This window comes from Mesoplodon bidens (genome assembly GCF_964165515.1).
Source record: "Mesoplodon bidens genome assembly, chromosome: 6".
NCBI classification, from domain to species: Eukaryota; Metazoa; Chordata; class Mammalia; order Artiodactyla; family Ziphiidae; genus Mesoplodon; species Mesoplodon bidens.
In genome coordinates this window covers 94,927,457-94,946,622 of record NC_138162.1, presented here as the reverse complement: position 1 = coordinate 94,946,622, position 19,166 = coordinate 94,927,457, and the positions used below count along the sequence as shown (strand labels likewise).

The following is a 19,166-nucleotide window of genomic DNA, read 5'->3' as shown; positions in this document are numbered from 1 at the left end:
ATGTTTGTTTCAAAGACAAGGATAAATAACTCCCTTCCTATAGCATCCAATGTTAACACTCCCTCGAAGATAAAGTTCCCTTTCCAGACACCAGGGTCCTGCTGTCTCGCTGTATATGTAATACATCTGTCTCTTTTGAAAGCTTGAAGGAATATACCCCTGTCATGTTTGATGTATGCTCTTTGTTCTGATAAGGTTTAAGCTTATGCTAAAAACCATGCTTCAAGGGAGTGGTTCCTCAGAGCTATCTGAGAAGCTGTCTCCTGGGCTACAGTTCTCAGTTTGGCTCAAATAGAACTCTTTTATATTCCTATTTTAGATTATTTACTTATTATTTCCACCAATACTCTCTAAGATTTCAGTTCTATTAAAGTTGATAAGATTTGTTTTACAGTCCAGCTTATGATATCCCTTGGTAAATGCTCCATAGGTGCTTGCATAGAATGTTTATTCTACTGTTTGGGGGTGGAGTGTTTAATAATTGCTGATTAGATCTTATTGTTTGATGGTGTTTGAAGCCACAGGAGTAGGGGAAAGGCCTGGGGCTGTTTGGGGTGACCGACTCTGGTCACCCAGAGCTCTGGGTTGTTCCTGGCTTAATTCCAGGATACATACCTCTCTGGTCCACCTTTCCTCCTGACAGCTCTTAATTACACACAAGTCTACGTCACTTCAACATGGCCGCCCACAGGCCTGAGTGACTACAGGGGCGCCGCCATAATGACTTCAAATTTAAGACATTTAGAGACGGGCGGGGCTCAGCAGAGCGCCATGTTGGATACTGGCAAGTTTTGGCAAAGAAGCCGCTACTGAGCATGCGCACACTCAGGAGGCGCCGAAGGAATTCCGCAAGGACAGGGAGGGATCCAGAAAAAGGAAGTGGGTGCTGTTGTCGTTCCAGTGATTAAATGACCACTGTCTTGAAAGAGCGTGGGTGAGGGGCTGGTGAGTGCAGGGAGTTTCCGAGGGCTGAGTGAAGAGGTGTCTCTGATGTCCGTGAAGAACAATCGGGTCAGTGATGGAGGTGGTCAGTGGATGGAATAATAGGGGTCGGTGTGATCTTGATGGTGGCTTCCCGGCGGATTGATAGTGGGCTCTTTAATGGTGAATCCGCGGAGACATAGGGTGGGAGTGATGGGGTCTATGATGGTGGATTCCCAGGCGGAGTGAAGGGATCTGTGGGATCTTTGATGTTGGATCTGTGGACGGATTCCCGGTGTCTGTGGGGGGTGGGGAGGATAACTGTGAGGCCTGAGTAATGAAGGCTCTGAGGGGGAAGGATGCTAGATCTTCATTGATTTCCTCTCTTTTTTCTGCTTACTGGTTTGTTTCTATTTCTGATATTTTAAAAGTTGTCGATGGAAATAATCAATAAGTAATCATAATAGGAGTAGAAAAGAGTTTTATTTGAGCCAAACTGAGGACTGTAGCGCAGGAGATAGCGTCTCAGAAGTCTCTGAGGAACCTCTGGGTTGAAGCATGATTTTTAACATAGTCTTATACCTTATCAGAACAAAAATCATACATCAAACATGACAGGGATATATTCCTTCAAGGTTTTAATAGCACCAGATTTAGTACATATAAAGTGAGACAGCCGAACCCTGGTGTCTAGGAAAGGGATGCCATGGGAAGGGAGTTATTTATTTTTATCTTCGAAACAGACTTCTTTACTTTAATGGTTAAAGCAGATGTGCTGTGTGTGTTCACACAAGTTCAGGCAGAACGATGTATAAGCCAGAATGACTTCTCCATACCTCTGTATGTGAAAATTTTCTTTATCGTTATCATGGTACACTTTGCTAGAGATTTTCTGATCCCTTCCATATCCAGATTAGTAGCTACTGTGTCGTTCCTAATATTTATGTATCATTTTTCTTTCCCTTTTTTATTATCAGTCATCTCAAGGTTTACTTTATTGCATTTTGAAGTACCGATTGTGCTTATACTCTCTTCTGTTTTTATATTAATTTTATCTTTTTCTTTTTAGATAGTTTCTCTTTTATCTCCATTTTATGTAAGTTGTCATTCTTTCCCTTATTTTCCCAGTTTTATACTGGATACGTTTAGGGGTATAAAGTTTCTTTTATATACATCTTTATCTTTGAAATGTATAGTTTCAGTTTGATGTTCCACTTTGATCCTGAGTTATTGGAGTTTCTTCATTCCCAAATTATTGATATGTTTTGTTTATTTTAAATTTTATTATATTGTCATAAACTGTAGACTACAAAGTCTCAACTTTTAAAAATTTGTCAAGATTTTACTTGAAGACAAGTTACACAAGTTACATTGAACTTTGTTCAATGGCTATAGAAGAAAGTATGTTTTCTGTTTGTGTGGTACAAACTTCTCTTAATGTATATTAAATATAGCCTGTTAGTATTTTTCAAGTTTTTTTCTTTCCTATTTTTGGTCTACTTGATTCATCATATTCTGAAAAATATATAAAAATAATCTCTCACTAATAATTCACTTTGTAGTTCTATGTGCTTTTTTGCTAGCTTTATTTGTGCGTGTCTGGGGGAGAGACATACATAAACCTAATGGTTAATGCATTTTGTATCATTTTTTTTCATTTATTGGATGCTATTATTATAGGATCCCTCTTTTCAACAAAAAGCAATTTCAATTTTGAATTTCACTTTGGTATTTATATTGCTATCCCTGTGTTCATTTTCATTTCATTTGGATGATTTATCTTTGCCCAGGGCTTTATTTTATATTTCTATTTGTCTCATTGTTTAGGTTAACTACTTATAATAGATACATTTTATTTTTCTCAAATCCAACCTATAACCTAGTCTTTGTTTGTCAATAGGATAATTTTACCTTTTCAGTTTAGTGTAATAATGATTTACCTGACTTTTATACCTTCTGTTTTAATGTTTACTATTTATTTTAACTCATTTTCTTTTCCTTTTTCATACTTTTATTGGATTGATGAAATTTCTGTTCATTGTTTCCATTCTACACCCCAGATAAATCCTGTTTTTTTCCTGAGATAGTTAAAAATGTTTTGTCATAGGATAGTATTATTAATTTTCTGTTTAATGGCCTCCTTATCACATAATCATCATCTTTTTAAATAATTATATATCTCTTGCAAAAATTATTGCTGAACAATTTTTCTATTTGCTGTTTCTCATCTGATTTATTTTACATTTGTTTGGACTACTTTTGTGGGTATTTTCCTCAGGTAATGATAAGAGATATTCTGCAAGTGCTTTTATTTCTGAAAATGTCTTTGGCCCTAACAAAGAAGTGGTCCTTTAGATGCTACTTCTGATGTCAGGTAGCTTTCATTACTGCAGATGGGGCATCTTGATTTTCTTAATTCTTTTTCTGTAAATAATCTGTTCCTTCACACATGATTTAGATTTAGATGTGTTTTAGATTTTAAAATTTACCTTTAAAATTCAAGAATATTCCTAGATTTGTTCACTGATTGAGCTCCAACTGGTGTGCGTGTTTGTGTGTAAATTTGTTGGAAAGGCTAATGGTGTAGGCCTAGTGAGTGGTGTGGATAGTGGTAGGAGTCCTTGGGTGATTTCTCAGAGTCCATCGCAGGTGCAGGTATGTCTGGAATTGGAGTCTTGGGATCACTGATGGAGATGCATTGTGGGTAGTGTGGACAAAGAACACCGCCTGCCATTTCAGTAAACAAAGTATGGTGTGGCTATCAAGCCATCAGCCACTGCAGCCACCCCCAACTGTGCATCCTGAGGGAAGTCCAGAATGGGGAAAAGCAGGATATTGGCCTTAGATAGTTAGATGCATGTCAAAGGAATGATTTCAGTGAGCCCAGACTCTTGCATCTCCCATATACAGGAAAGTGCTAAACTCATTAACTTGAGATGTCTGGATTTTCTTTAATTGACGGTAATCTTTTGATGTTCCAATTAGATGGTTTTGGTTTTGTTTTGTTTTGCAAAAACTCATATATATTCTGGCTCCTCCCATACCTCTTTGGAACAGTCCCTCAGAGCTATCTGAGGGGCTGTATCCTGGGCTTAAGTCCTCAGCAATTCTGCTGAATAAATAGTAATCCTCACCTTTTAGGCTGTGCACTTTTTTTTCAGTCGACAGTAGTGATAACAGTGTGGAGGCCAGTTATTGGTACATGTGGTATTGTGATATAATAAGAAATATATATTTTGGTTTTCATCCACTGTTCCCAGCACATAGCTCCTAACACCTTTATTATTTCCTAAGTGATAGGGCTATAGGGGCTTCTTTTGTTGCTGTGTCTTGAAATAGCATCCAAGGGATAGGGTGAAATTAGTGGGGGTTTTTTGCTATAAAAATTTCCTTTCAACCACGCCTGAAGTGATGTTTGGAAAGCCCCTAGTGAATTGCTGGATGGGGGCTGGTTGCCAGGGGAACCAAGCAAATTATTAGAGTTTTAGAACTTGAAACACACTCTCTGGCTGGAGGGTGAATCAGTTGCCAATGGCCAGTTATTTAATCAATCATTTGTACATAGTGAAGCCTCCATAAAAACCCAAAAGGGTGGGGTTTGGAGAGTTTCTGGATTGAACATGTTGAGATTCTGGGAGAGAGATGCACTGCTTCCGACGTATCTTGCCATAACCATCTCTTCTATTCTACCTGGCTGTTTCTGAGTTATATTCTTTTATAACAAATTGGTAATCTAATAAGTAAAATATTTTCTTGAGTTCTATGAGCTGCTCTAGCAAATTAATGGAGACTGAGGAGGAGGTCGTGGGAACCTCTGATTATAACCGGTTGGTCAGAGCACAAGTAACCTGAACTTGTGATTGGCACCTGAAGTTGGGGTGGGGACAGTCTCGTAGGACTAAGTCCTTAACCTGTGTGATCTAGTGCTAACCCTTAAGTAGATGGTGTCAGAACTGAGTTAAACTGTAGGACACCCAGCTGGTGTTGTAGAATTGCTTGGTTTGGGGACCCCTCCTCCCAACACACACAACACACACACACACACACACACACACACACACACTTGGTGGCCAGAAGTGTTGAGAATAGAGGAAAAACACACAGGAGGAGTTTTTCCTTTTCAGGGCATGATTGATGTAGAACCAGGACCATGAGGTAGAGATGTTGGAGGTTCTGTGATGAGGGACTGTAGAATGAGTGATTGTGATCTCGTGGAGAGAGCAGTGAGTGGTGGCTTGAAGTGAGATCTTAGTTCCATGCCCAAGAATTGGACCTGGGTAGCCTGGATGAAAACCAAGAATCCTAGCCCCTAGACCAGCAAGGGCAAAGTTTCCCTGGCTCTTGCCCCGTTTGAAAGCAAGAATGTTTCAAGGAGGCAAAAACCGTAAAAACAGGTACAAAGTTTATTATTAAAGACACAGCACAACATGTGGGAGAGACATAGAGAAACAGTTTGTGTAGTTAAGACAGAAGCAAGGCAGAGATACACACCCGCAGAGAAAGAGTATGGGCATCCTCCCTAATGAGGAGGAGTGAAGTAAAGAGGTGGTTAAATCATTTATATAAGGCATTTCGTCTGGATCTTTGCTTATCTTTGACCAGTTATCTCACTTCTTTTTCCACACCTGACCTATCCTAGGTCCCTCCCTCACATGCATGCACATCTTTTTGCCAAGATGGATTCCAGTGCAGAAGCCTGTGGGAAGGTTGACACCACCTATTATGGGGTGGAGCCCCCTCCCTTTTTTGACCCCTGAGGAGCCTTTATACGCATGTGTAGTTGGGGAGGTCTCCTTGACCTCAAACATGAGAAATATGTGGTCTCTTTATCGTTTATCTGGGAAGGACTCAGCTCCTGTCTGCCCCTGCCATTACTGTTATCTTAAAGTGTCCACTGGAGGCAAAGTGCAGCTGTTTACCCTGTTCCTGTGTTCTTTCTATCTGGAAGTGTAAACAGGAAGCTGGCTGTAAATGTCTAACCTGGAGCCCATCGATTTCTTGCCTCAAGAAATATAAACAGAGGATGGTTGTAAACGCCTAGCCTGGAACCCATCTATCTTCTGCCTCAATTGCGGCCTGTGGGAAGCAGGACAAGGGAACCAGTGATTCTGATGTGTGAGTAATGGCTGCTGGGGGGAGGTCAGTGTGCAGCAGTTGACAGTTGTAGTAAGCAGATTGAGGAGTGGGAGTGAGGAATTGAGTGTCAGTGTTGGTGATGACTTGAGGGGCTGGTGAAGTCAGATAATGTTTGATACAGTAATTGCATTCTATGTGGATTACTGATTTTGTAATAATAGCAGTAATTAATATTTAACAAGCACTTATGTGCCACACATGGACTGAGTGCTTTTCAAGTATTATAAAATTGGTTTGTTTATCTTAAAAGTATAAGGATGAGGAAACTGAGACTGAAGTAAGTTCTTCAGATTGTCACAGCTAGAAGGTGGAAGACCTGGGATTCAAATGTACGTTGATTTGGCTCCACACCTCATATATTTCCCCTGTGCCACCCTGTTCCACACTGTTTGATGCACTCTTGGGAGGACAGCTGAGAGGCTGTCACTGAGTGGCACTCTTTCTGTCAGGATCCCTTTGTGTTTCCACAGAGCTCTGAGGTCAGACCACTTAGTTGAGCCTTCAGGATCATTTTTTCAGACTCCAGCCCAACTAGGCCCGATAATCACTGGCAGTCTTTGGACCCTCACTCAACTTAGGGCTCCTGGGAAGACTGGAGTTCTAAGAAAACACAGAGGTGAAGCTCATTGTGAACATGCTAGCCAAAAAGAGCTTGTCTCATAGATCCCATATCCAGTTCAAATCCTGGCTTGGCAGGAATATGACAGTTCCTGTGAGTGGAGAGGGGGAAGCCCAGAAGCACGAATCTTCTCAGAGATGGACTTGCTGAAACAAAGCATGATCCTTTGCAATGTGAATAATGCATGGCTCATGTCATGTACTCCAAGGCTGTTCCCTGTAATGGGAGAGGATTTATTTTTTTAAGTTTTTATTATAGAAAATTTCAAACATACAGGAAAGTAGAGAAAATGTTATAATGAAACTACAAATGCTCTCATCACCCAGTCTCAATAATTATCAACTATTTGCCAGTGTTGTTTCACCTTATCTCTTCTCACTTGCTTTGTTCTAGTTAGAATATCTTAAAACAAATCTTGGATACCATGTCATTTCACCCACAAATACTTTAGCATGCAAATCCAACTGATGTGGACTGTTTTCCCCCACATAACCCCCAGGCCATTACTCACCTAACAAAAGTTACAGTAACTCCTTAATATCATCTGATACTCAATCTATAGTCAGAGTTCTCTGATTATTGTGGACAAAGAAAGTTGTCACCTGCCGTATCAGTAAACAAAGGATGTGGTGGTCAACAATCCATCAGCCACTGCACTCGCCCCCAACTGTGCACCCTGAGGGGATTCAGGATGGAAAAAAACCAGGATACTGGCCCTAGATATTTAAGGTGCATATCAAAGCCATGATTTAATGAGCCCAGACTCTCGAATCTTCCCATACATAGAGAACTGCTAAATTCATTAACTTGAGATGTCTGGATTTTCTTTTTCTTTTCTTTTCTTTTTTTAAAAGTTTTATTGGATATAGTTGATTTACAATGTTGTGTTAGTTTCAGGTGTACAGCAAAGTGAATCAGTTATACATATACATATATCCACTTTTTTAAAGATTCTTTTCCCATATAGGCTATTACAGTATTAACAGTAATCTTTTCATGTTCCAGCTACCTATTTTTTTGTGTGTAAAAACTCCTATATATCCTGGCTCCTCCCTTACCTTTTCGGAACAGTCCCTCAGAGCTATCTGAGAGGCTGCATCCTGGGCTTAAGTTCTCAGCAAGTCTGCCGAATAAAACATAATTCTCGCCTTTTAGGTTGTGCATTTTTTTTCAGCTGATGTTATCTAAAAAATGACTTTTTAAACTTTTCCTATGAAAATTAAAAAAATACAAATGTAGAGAAAGTAGTATAAAGAAGCCTCATTTAGGGGATTTCCCTGGTGGCCCAGTGGTAAAGAATCCGCCTTCCAATGCAGGGGATGCGGGTTCGATCCCTGGTCAGGGAACTAGGATCCCACATGCCACGGGTCAACGAAGCCCGTGCACCACAGCTACTGAGCTGTGCGCCTCAACTAGAGAGCCCATGTGCCACAAGCTACAGAGCCCATGCGCTCTGGAGCTCGCGTGCCATAACTAGAGAAGAGAAAACCCCCACGCCACAACTAGAGAGAAGCCCTCGCGCCGCAATTACCCATCAATTTTCACAATTATCAACTCATGCCCAGTCATTTGTCATCCATCCCTTCCTCCAACATTTCTTTTCTTCTGCTGGATTATTTTGAAGCAAATCTCAAAGATTTTGTCATTTTATCCATAAATATTTCAACATGTAAAATTCCTTTAATAAAAATAGCCACGGTGCTATTATCACACTTTAAAAAATTACAATACATTTTAAAGTATCATTTTATATGGATTGGATTGGTAAGATTTAGAGGCTTGATCAGATTCAGATTCCTTTTTTTTTGTTTTTGTTTTTTGGGGAGCAAGACTACTTCCCAGGTGATATACTTGATCAGGAGGCACATAATGTCTGGTTATCTGTTTTGTGATGTGAGCAGCCACTGATGATTGTTTCTTAGATCCATATTTCATTATGTGTGCAAAATGGACATTTCTATTTCTACCATTCCTTTACTTTGTCGACTTATAAAAATGCATAATGTGAGAGTTGAGAGTTGTCTTATTTGGGGCAAAATGAGGACTATGGCCCAGGAGACTGTTTTATATAGCTCTGAGAAACTGCTCCGAGAGGTAGGGGGGAGGGTCAGTATTATATCTGATTCAGGTGAAGAGGGGTGGTACGTACAGTCAAGCACACATTTTGGCAAAGTCTTGCTGCTAGTCCTGTGAAGGTTGCTGCTAGTCACAAGGAGCAGATGTCTCTGTTCATGATTTTAATGCCTTTCTAGATATGAGGAGATGCAAGGATTTGGGCTCATAAAATATTCTCCTGAAAATATCTTACTATCTGCAAGGCTGTTCTGCCAGTTTTTGCCAGAGCATCAAGTGCCTCATTCCTGATCTCCACCCTGAACTCCTTTCAGGATGTGTTGAAGGTCAGCAGTTGCAGTGGCTGGTGACTTAACCCTTGTAGAGGCAGATGGCAAGTGCCAATTTTTAGTTGGCAACTTGTAGCTGAAATAATTATATAAGCAGAAAAAGAAATTCCTTCATGAAGTGTTTGGTTATGCTTGACTGACTCTTGCTTTTTGACAAGTTTCAAAAATAATGGTTTGATTCCCTAATACTTTCCAAAGGTGCTAGAAATGTTCTCTCTCTTGATCTGGATGGCAGATGTGAAAAATAGGGGGAAATGCTGTATACTTAATATTCATGTATTTTACATAAGTTATACCACACAAAAAAATTAGCAAAGAAGTAACCAAAATGTTGTATATATTAGAAAGTGTATGTTAGAAGCAAAAAATTTAAAAGTCCATCATAAAAAGATACTGGGGAAGATAGGTCTAGGGTAAAAGGGACACAGTCCTCAATGTATAAGTCTTAATTGGAACATACTTTCAACAAAACAGCAAGAAAAGGTTTTTCTGGGGTAATTGGGAATTTTGATTATGAGCTGAATATTAAAGTGTTATAGAATTGCTAATAATTTTCTCAGGCATGATAATAATCTTTTAGGAGATTGATGTTATGAATTTAGGCATGAAGTGTCATGAAATCTGCAACTTTCAAATGGTTCAGCCAAAAAAAAAGTATATACACTAGTATACTCATATATATGTATGCATTTACATGTAACTATATGTGTATATAGAAAGGTTAAACAAATATGGCAAAATACTAATTGTTGAAACTAGATGGAAGTTATTTCTTGTACTAATAATTCAACTCTTTATGTTAGAAAACTCAATAAAAAAATTAGAGGGGCTTCCCTGGTGGCGCAGTGGTTGAGACTCCGCCTGCCGATGCAGGGGACACGAGTTCGTGCCCCGGTCCGGGAAGATCCCACATGTAGCGGAGCGGCCAGGCCCGGAGTGGCTGAGCCTGCGCGTCTGGAGCCTGTGCTGCACAACGGGAGAGGCCACAACAGTGAGAGGCTCGTGTACCGAAAAAAAAAAAAAAAAAAAAATTAGAAAACAGTGGCTTCAGTCAGTAAGTGACTTAGGTCTTAAGGTTTATTAACTAGAACCAAATCCACTTATTATATTGTAGTTAAGACAAAGTTTCCATTGACAGTTCCCTTTTAAGAATGGGAAGCGGGAATTCCCTGGTGGTTCAGTGGTTAGGGCTCAGCACTTTCACTGCTGGGTCCAGGTTCAATTCCTGTTCTGGGAGCTAATATCCCACAAGCCACGGGGTGTGGCCCCCCCAAAAAAGAACTGTAAGCAAAGAACAGTGAAAAAGCTAGCAGTCTCCCTTTTTTTGGTCTTACTTATGGATGTTCTCACTACTTGTGATGGGCTGGTCACAGAAGCTCAGAGCAAAATCATTAAAAAGTTACTTTGCTTTTTACTAGCAAATAAGAAAAATATAAACATTCAAATTACTTATAATTTTACCATCACCCAAATATTATATCTGTTAACATATATTTCCTTCCAGATAATTTTCTCTATGTGTATGAATGCATTCATGTATGTGTGTATGTGTGTATGTACACACATATTGTTCAGTGAAAATGGACTCATACTGTTTGGTACATATTTTTATTTTTACTTAGCATTTTAACATATTTTTCTACAGTAGTTTAATTTTACATGACATTATGTCTACTTTATAATACCTATAAAGTATTTAAAGCTGTCCACAATTGTTATCAAGATGTTTCTAAACTTTTTTTTTTTTTGATATTAGCTGTGGTAAAACTCCTGGATTTAAATCTTTGTGCAACACAGGATGATTTTTTTATGATGTAGTTCTAGAAATAAGTTTTTGGGTCAGTTGCATGGACACTAAATGATGTATATGTCCATGTGTGCCATTGACACACTTCCTTCTCTCATCTGTCCCTCTGTCAATCTGTTTTTTCAGATCTCTGCCCCTTTCCCAGAAGAACCAGAAATGACCAAGTCCCTGGTGAGTTCTTATTTGTTCATGTATTTATTTGTTGCTTTCTTTATTTTTTAGTGGATTTTAGGAGGCATCTATTAACCCATGTAGTAAATGTGTAAGTATAAATAAATGAAAGTTAAGATCAGAGAAAGTAAAGAAGAGATTATCAACTCCAAGTCAAGCTTGGATTATAGGTATATGTGAGTTGTGTGGCTTCACACAGTTATGAACTTTGAACTGTAAAATTGTCTCTGGTCTTCCTGAAAGACATAACAATGATGGAAGTGAAATACATGGTTTATATTGTTGAAAAGTAATTTATTTCATCTATAGTAACTATTTCCTGGTTCTTGATGTTTGAGAAAATTTTTGATAGATCTTCAGATGAATGGAGATAGGACAGTGTCTTTAACAACCCTGTTAGAAGTTCACTAACAGGTTTTCTATAGTGACTTACAAAGCAGTGCTTTTCACACTTGCACATGACTTCAGATTCTGATTTAGTAGGACTGGGATTCCCACAGGATGTTAGTGCTGCTGGTGCAAGGACCACGTTGTGAGGCAAAGTTTTGAGTGAATCGACGTTGAATTTTGTCAGTTGCTTTTTCTGCATCAGTTGACATGGTCAGGTGATTTTCCTTTTTAGCTTATTGCTGCTGTAGATTACATTGATTAATTTTCACATATTGAGCCAGCCTCAGCCTTTCAACCTCTGAATAATTTCCACTTGGTCATGACATACACTTCTTTTTATATATTTGTATTTGCTAGTATATTTTTTAAGGATTTTGTATCATGTTTAGGAGGGATATTGTTCTATTTTTTTCTTTCGTTACTACTATGCATGGATGAAAGTCCCAAAACTCCACTTGGCTTTTTTCTTTTTCCATACCACTCCATTGGTGTGTGACGGGGCCCCTCTGTTCAGCCAGGCAAGAGTGGGAATCTAAGCTACCCACTGGGTCTTTGCTGATGGGCATGGGATCAGGCCCAGAGTTTTCTGTTTATTTGTTATGTTTGGCTGGAGCATGTTTTGCCTAAAGGTTTTCTGTCTTTCTAGATTGCCCCTTTCCTGGTCTTTTAGCTAGAGAGAGCAGACTTTTCTTTGAGTTTTTTTGTTGTGCCCTTGTTGGTGTTTCTGGGTTGTAGGCTTTTCTAGTACTTGGCCAGGGCTGTATGAGTTAATAGACTTCAGGAAACTCATGCTGTGTAGTTCCTTGGTTCCTGAGGTCCCTAGACAGTTTGCTTTTTTTTTCTTTAAGCTTTCAGTCTTCTTATGTTTGCTTTATGGATAATGTCTATGGTTACTAGATGTACTTAGTGGGTGAATAGGGACAAGTGCATCTACCCTGTTTTTCCAGGGGTCGAAGTCAGTTCATTGATTTTTTTTTTAAAGGAGGAGTTATTTATATATTAAGCATGGTCTTTTTTTTTTCAATTTTTTTTACTTCTTTGTTCTTTGCATTTTAACTTTTAAAAGTAAATATTTAATTGTGAATATCATTAAGGTTATAGATATGTTTACTCAAATAGATTTTTGAAGCTTCATTTAAAAAAAAACAAACCACCTGTTAGCTGCTCTCTTATCCCTCAAATTGCAGCTTCTTAAAGGTAATCACATCAGTCTGAACTCAACTGAACTAATTTTTTTAGTATTTACGTTCCCATGTCTAAATAACATGTTTATATTGGTACCTTTTGGTTTTCAGTTTTAGGCAGTTTCTACTGACTTAGCACAATGGAAAGTAGGGATTTTACTCTCTTTCAGACACTTAAGGCTTCAACACTTATATGCACATTTCTTCTTCCCCTCCTTCTAATATAAGTATATCATAATTTTGGGTAAATCAATAGGCTGTATTTATTATTATGATTATTTTAATTATATTCACAGCTGAACCATTTATTTTACCTTTTATGCACTATTTTTTGTTTTACCTGGAATTAATTATTGTTTGGTTTAATCATTTGTTTCATTTTCCATATTTGGATCACTAATTCAACTCCACATTCTTCCCAGGTATATAAATATCTTCTCAATATGTTAAAATATATTAGATAATAACAGTAATCACAAACATTAATATAGGCTTACTATATGCTAGGCACTATAAACACTCTCTATTAACTGATTTAATCATAACCCCTCTGAGGTATCTATAATCATTATCCTCATTTTACAGAGAAGGAAACATCCACAGAGAAGTAACTTGCCCTGGGTCACACTGCTAGTAAGTGGTGAAGCCAGAAGTAAAACCCAACCAATTTGGCTCCAGAATATAGGTATTTATTTCAGCTGTTGAAAGAAGCTTCCCTTAGAGTCTTTGACCTGCTTGAAGTTGCTCTCTATTTGATATTCATCCACTGACTTGGGGGTCTCCCTTTGGCATGATTCTAGGAATTCCTTTCATGTCTCTCAAGTATTGGAGCTCTTGTTTTCTGGCTCTTTCCTGATTTATGCTTTCATTTTTAGAGAATATTATCCAGTAGCTCTCTAGAAAGTATTGTGTGGAAAGTAAATTTTTTGAGACCTTGCATATCTGGAAATATTTTTATTTTACCCTCAGTAATTTCATAGCTAATTCTAGATTGTAAGTCATTTTTACTCAGAAATTTTAAGCCATTCTTTTTACTTTTACTATCCCATCTTCTCTTACTGATGTGATAGGCAGAATAATAACCCCCAAAGGTATCCACATCCTAATTCCTGAAACCCGTGAATATGTTACTTCACATGACAATAGGGACTTTGTAGATGTGATTAAGTTAAGGATTTTGAGATGGGGTGATTGTTCTGGGTTATCTGGGAGGGCCCAGTGTAATCACAGTTCCTTATAAATGAAAGAGGGAGGCAGAAGGGTCAGAGTCAAGGGGAGATTTGAAGATGCTACTCTGCTGGCTTTGAAGATAGAGGAAGGGACCACGAGCCTCTTAGAAGTCATACAAGACAAGGAAATGGATTCTCTCTTATAGCCTCCAGAAGGAGTGCATCCAACACATTGATTTTAGCCCAGTAAGACCTATTTTCAACTTCTGATCTCCAGAACTGTAAGATAATAAATTTGTGTTTTAAGTTTGTGGCAATTTGTTGCAGCAGCAATAGGAAACCTTTACAGATTTTGGTACCTGGAAGTGGAATGATGCTGTAACAAATACCCAAAAATGTCAAATGGCTTTGGAATTTGGTAATAGATAGAAACTGTAAAAATTTTGAAGAGCATAATAGCAAGAGCCTAGATTTCCTCGAACAGACTGATAATAGAAATATGAATGTTAACTCTGCTAGAGGACTCAGAATGAAGTGAGGAGCACACTAGGAAAAAAGCTATATTGTTTTAGAGAATATTTCAATTATTATAAACAGACTATTGATAGAAATATGGGTGTTAATGGTGCTGCTGCTGAAGACTCAGAAGGAAATGAGGAACATGTTACTGGAAACTAGAGGAAAACATCTCTGTTACACAGTGGCAGAAAGCTTAGCTGACTTTTTTTCTGTAGTTATGTGAAAAGCAGATTTGTCCATGATGAACTTGTATTTTTCTCTGAGGAGATTTTCAAGCAAAAGGTTGAAGATGTAGCCTGGTTTCTTCTTCCTGCTTATAGTAAAATATGAATGTTAAGAGACAGATTGAAGGAAGAACTGTTGAGCAAAAAGGAACTAGACTTGATGTTTTGGGAAATTTGGGGGCTATCAAGATTCCAAAAGATGCTAAAATTAGTTTCACTGTAGGAAAGTATGCTCTCGAGAGAAAGTCAAGGGTGTGGATAGATGCTTGTATATATTTCTAGGTTTTTAGAAAAAAACCTAGGTATTTAGCAGGATGAATAGGGTGGAATGCATTTAACTTTTTTTTTTTTCTTTTTTTTTTTGCGGTATGTGGGCCTCTCACTGCTGTGGCCTCTCCCGTTGCGGAGCACAGGCTCCGGACGCGCAGGCCCAGCGGCCATGGCTCACGGGCCCAGCCGCTCCGCGGCATGTGGGATCCTCCCAGACCGGGGCACGAACCCGTATCCCCTGCATCGGCAGGCGGACTCTCAACCACTGCGCCACCAGGGAGGCCCTAACTTTTTTTTTTTTGAACTGGAAGTCTCAATCTTTGCTGTTAATTTGATTGTTTAGTTTATTTACATTTAATGCAATTACTGATATACTTGAATTTATATCCAGTTTTTTTTTTCTTTCTTTCTTTCTTTTTAAATTAATTAATTAATTTTTTTGGCTGCGTTGGGTCTTTGTTGCCGGGCACGGGCTCTCTCTAGTTGTGGCGAGTGGGGACTACTCTTCGTTGTGGTGCCCGGGCTTCTCATTGTGGTGGCTTCTCTTTGTTGTGGAGCATGGGCTCTAGGCACACGGGCTTCAGTAGTTGTGGCACGCGGGCTCAGTAGTTGTAGTGCGAGGGCTTAGTTGCTCCGCAGTATGTGGGATCTTCCTGGACCAGGGCTCAAACCCGTGTCCCCTGCATTGGCAGGCAGATTCTTAATCACTGTGCCACCAGAGAAGTCCTATATCCAATTTTATTAGTTTTATTTTTGAATTATCTGTTTAATATTATTTTTACATTCCTTTCTTGACTTTCTTTTAGATTAGTCAAAATTTTAATTTTTATTTTGTTAACTTGCTTGTTATACATTCTTTTATTTGTTTCCCTAGATATTACAATATCCATTTTTAACTCATTATTACCTTGCCCCCTTCTCAGTAGATACTAAAACACCTTAATTCCATTTGCTGCATTTAAATTCTACACATATTTTAAACTTCACAAGATATTACTGTTACTGTTTTTGCATAGTCAGTATTTACAGTATTGTAAAGTGGGATTTGAGAAACTTCTTGAATCTTTGAGTTGCTGTCATTCACCATTACTTTTTCAAATTTTGCTTCTGCCTCATATTCTCCCTCTTTATCTTTTCAGACTACAATATGTTATTCCTTTTCACTGTGTTGTACATGTGATATGTCACATGCACTTGTGTTTATTTTATTTAGAAAAAACTCTGTGGTCTGGTTTGTATATTTTCTGTTTGCTTGTCTTCCATTTCAGTAATTCTGTATTCTGCTATTAAACCTCTCTCAGTTCTTAATTTTAGATGCCGAATTTTTCAGTTTTCATTTGATATCTTTATTATAAGTCCCATTTTCTCTAATGAAATTCTCCATCTTTTCTTCTAACTCCAAAGCACTGTAGAACTGTTTCTTTTGAATATTTTTCCTCTGGTTTTGGATATTTGGCCCTGTTTTTTGATAGGCATAGGATTTCTTTTATTGTATCAAAACATGTATAAAGCATTGTAGAAGATCTAGATTATGATATCTTTCTCAATGGTGGATTCATCTTTCCCTGAGCAGATAGCGTAGAAGATGAACATCTTTATCCAGTCAGGCACAGTGTTATGTTGAATCAAGGCTGAGTTGAAGCCCTAATAATAGTCTACCTTTGGTTCACTCTGGCTATCTACGATTTTCAGCTGAGAGCCTGGTTTGTCCTCTGTGGACCCCCCTCCTGATAGATGCCAACTCTGTCTTCTTACTAGACTACTAAAATTTTGCTTTGCTTTTCAGAGGCTATTCTGCTTAAGTTTTTAGTCTTCTGCCCATACAGACCTAGAATTTGGTAGATGTCCTGAGGGGAAAATTGGCCATGTGTTTGAGTTCTGGTTTATCTGTCACCCAACTGTACCCTTCTACTTGTTCAAAGCTGGATTTTCACCTTTTGCCACACCCAGAATTGGTAAATACTCCCAGTGTAAAAGTGGCTGCGTACATCAACTTAAATCTTCAATGTTCTCTTGAGAGTCTTAGAACCTAACAAGCTTCCAGTACTTCCAAACAGATGATTTCAGTATTTCATCTGGCATTTATAGTTATTCTTGGAATAAACACTGGACTGCCATAAACTATTGTATGCCATCTGGAAATGACAGTGCCTCAAAAGGGTCTCCTTCACATACCATATATATTGCCCATTTAAAGTGTGCATTCAATGGGTTTTAGTATATTCATGGAGTTGTGCACCCTTTTTCACAGTTTTAGAACATTTCCTTTCCCTCCCTACTCCGACTCATACCTTTTAGCTGTCACCCCTCCCCCCCCCACACACACACATCCTTCCATTCCCCCTAGCCCTGGGCAACCAGTAGTCTTCTTTCTGTCTCAATAGGTTTGCCTGTTCTGGACATCTCATATAAATAGAATCATATAATATGTGGTCTTATGTGACTGGCTTCTTTCACTTAGCATAGTATTTTCAAGATTCATCCATATTGTAGCATAAATCAGTACTTCATTTCTTATTATGGCTGAATAATCTCTTGTATGGATATACCACATTTTAAAATTCATCAGTAGTTGGCAGACATTGCATTGGTTCTATTTTTGACTATTAAGAATAATGCTACTATGAACATTCCTGTACAAGTTTCATGTGGATAAGTGTTTTTATTTCTATTGGGTATGTACCTAGAAGTGGAACCATTGGGTCATATTATTCTTTTTGAGGAAGTATCAGACTGTTTTACAAAGTGACTGCACCATTTTACATTCTCACCTTTACTGTATGAGGGTTCCAGTTTCTCCACTTCCTCACTAACACTTGTTATTATGTGTCTTTTTTTAAAAAATTATAGCCATCCTAATGGGTGCATTTTTCTGATGACTAATGACTAATGATTTAAGCAGTTTTTTAAATGTCAGAATGCAAATTTTAATGTCATTTATTATTTTGCTACAAAGTAATAATAAAAATACAAATAGGCACAAACAGAGCATTTTTTAGATTATAATCATCTTAGTGAATTTGAAGGGGTATCTCTTTGATTTGAATTTCAATATCCCTTATGACTAAAGATATTGAGACCCTCTCATGTGCTCTTTTGGCCATTTGTATATCTTCTTTGGAGATATGTATATTCAGATTCTTGATCCATTTTTAATTGGATCATTTATCTTTTTATTGAGTTGTAAGAGTTCTTTATCTATTCTATACACAAGTCCCTTATCAGATATATAGTTGCAAACATTTTCTCCCAGTCTTTGGGTTGTCTTTTCACTCTCTTTTTTTAAAAGTACACCTTTTATATGTTTGTTTGTTTTGGCTGCGCCGCATGGCATGTGAGATCTTAGTTCCCCAACTAGAGATCGAACCCATGCCCCCTGCAGTGGAAGCACAGTGACCTAACCACTGGACCACCAGAGAATTCTCCCTGTGTTTTCACATTCTTGATGGTATCCTTTTAAACACAAAGTCTTTAACTTTGATAAAGTCCAATTTATCTATTTTTTTCTTTGGTTACTTGTGCTTTTGATTTTATATCTAAGCATTGACATATATATGCTACCAAAATGTAAAATAGTTATCTAGTGGGAAGCAGCAGCATAGCACAGGGAGATCAGCTGAGTGCTTTGTGATGACCTAGAGGGGTGGGATAGGGAGGGTGGGAGGGAGGCTCAAGAGGGAGGGGATATGGGGATATATGTATATAGATAGCTGATTCACTTTGTTGTACAACAGAAACTAACACAGTATTGTGAAGCAATTAGTCTCCAATAAAGATCTATTAAAAAAAAAGAAATCATTGCCAAATCCAATGTCACAAAGATATACCCTTTTTAGCTAAAACTTAAGAATATTTAGGTCTTTTGATCCATTGTGAGTTTATTTTTTTAATATGGCATGAGGTAGGAGTCCAACCTCATTTTTTTGCATGTGGATGTCCACTAGTCCTAGCACCATTTGTTGAAAAGACTATTTTTCCTTTTTAAATTGTCTTGACATCTGTGTTGAATTATCAGTTTACCCTAAATATGAGGGTTTATTTCTGGATTCTTGGTTACATTCCATTGAATTCTATCGTCTATACTTATGCCAATACCACACAGCTTATTGAAAAAAAGCCTATTTTATTCATCTTTTTTAAAGAAAGAATTGACTTAGTAGATCGATGAGTGCAAAGTGAAAAGCAGAAGATATATTCTAAGTGAAGTGTTAATGAAATATGGCATACATAGAAAAGAATGCACAAATCATGTGTATGCAGCTTGATGAGTTTTCACAGCTTATTCTTTTGTAACCAGCACACAGATAAAAACAAAACAAAATAAAACACCAGAATATTATCAGAACCATAGAAA

General features: G+C 38.0%; 1 protein-coding gene across 6 annotated transcripts in view; it reads left to right on the top strand.

Annotated features, from left to right (window-relative positions):
- The first annotated feature begins 841 nt into the window (after nucleotides 1-841).
- The window catches only part of ZNF484 (zinc finger protein 484), a 30,066-nt gene continuing 11,741 nt past the window's right edge, over nucleotides 842-19,166 (top strand). The window contains exons 1-4 of one of the 6 annotated variants that reach the window (XM_081238001.1): nucleotides 843-1,011; nucleotides 5,870-6,036; nucleotides 11,012-11,056; nucleotides 13,216-13,315. Coding sequence is in view for 5 of the 6 variants with exons in the window: in XM_081237996.1 (XP_081094122.1) it covers nucleotides 991-1,011; nucleotides 11,012-11,056 (66 nt within the window). In the remaining variant the exon portion in view is untranslated. Of the gene's footprint in view, nucleotides 1,012-5,869; nucleotides 6,037-11,011; nucleotides 11,057-13,215; nucleotides 13,316-19,166 lie in introns of all 6 variants that reach the window. The other 5 variants (XM_081237999.1, XM_081237998.1, XM_081237997.1 and 2 more) reach the window with 5 other exon arrangements.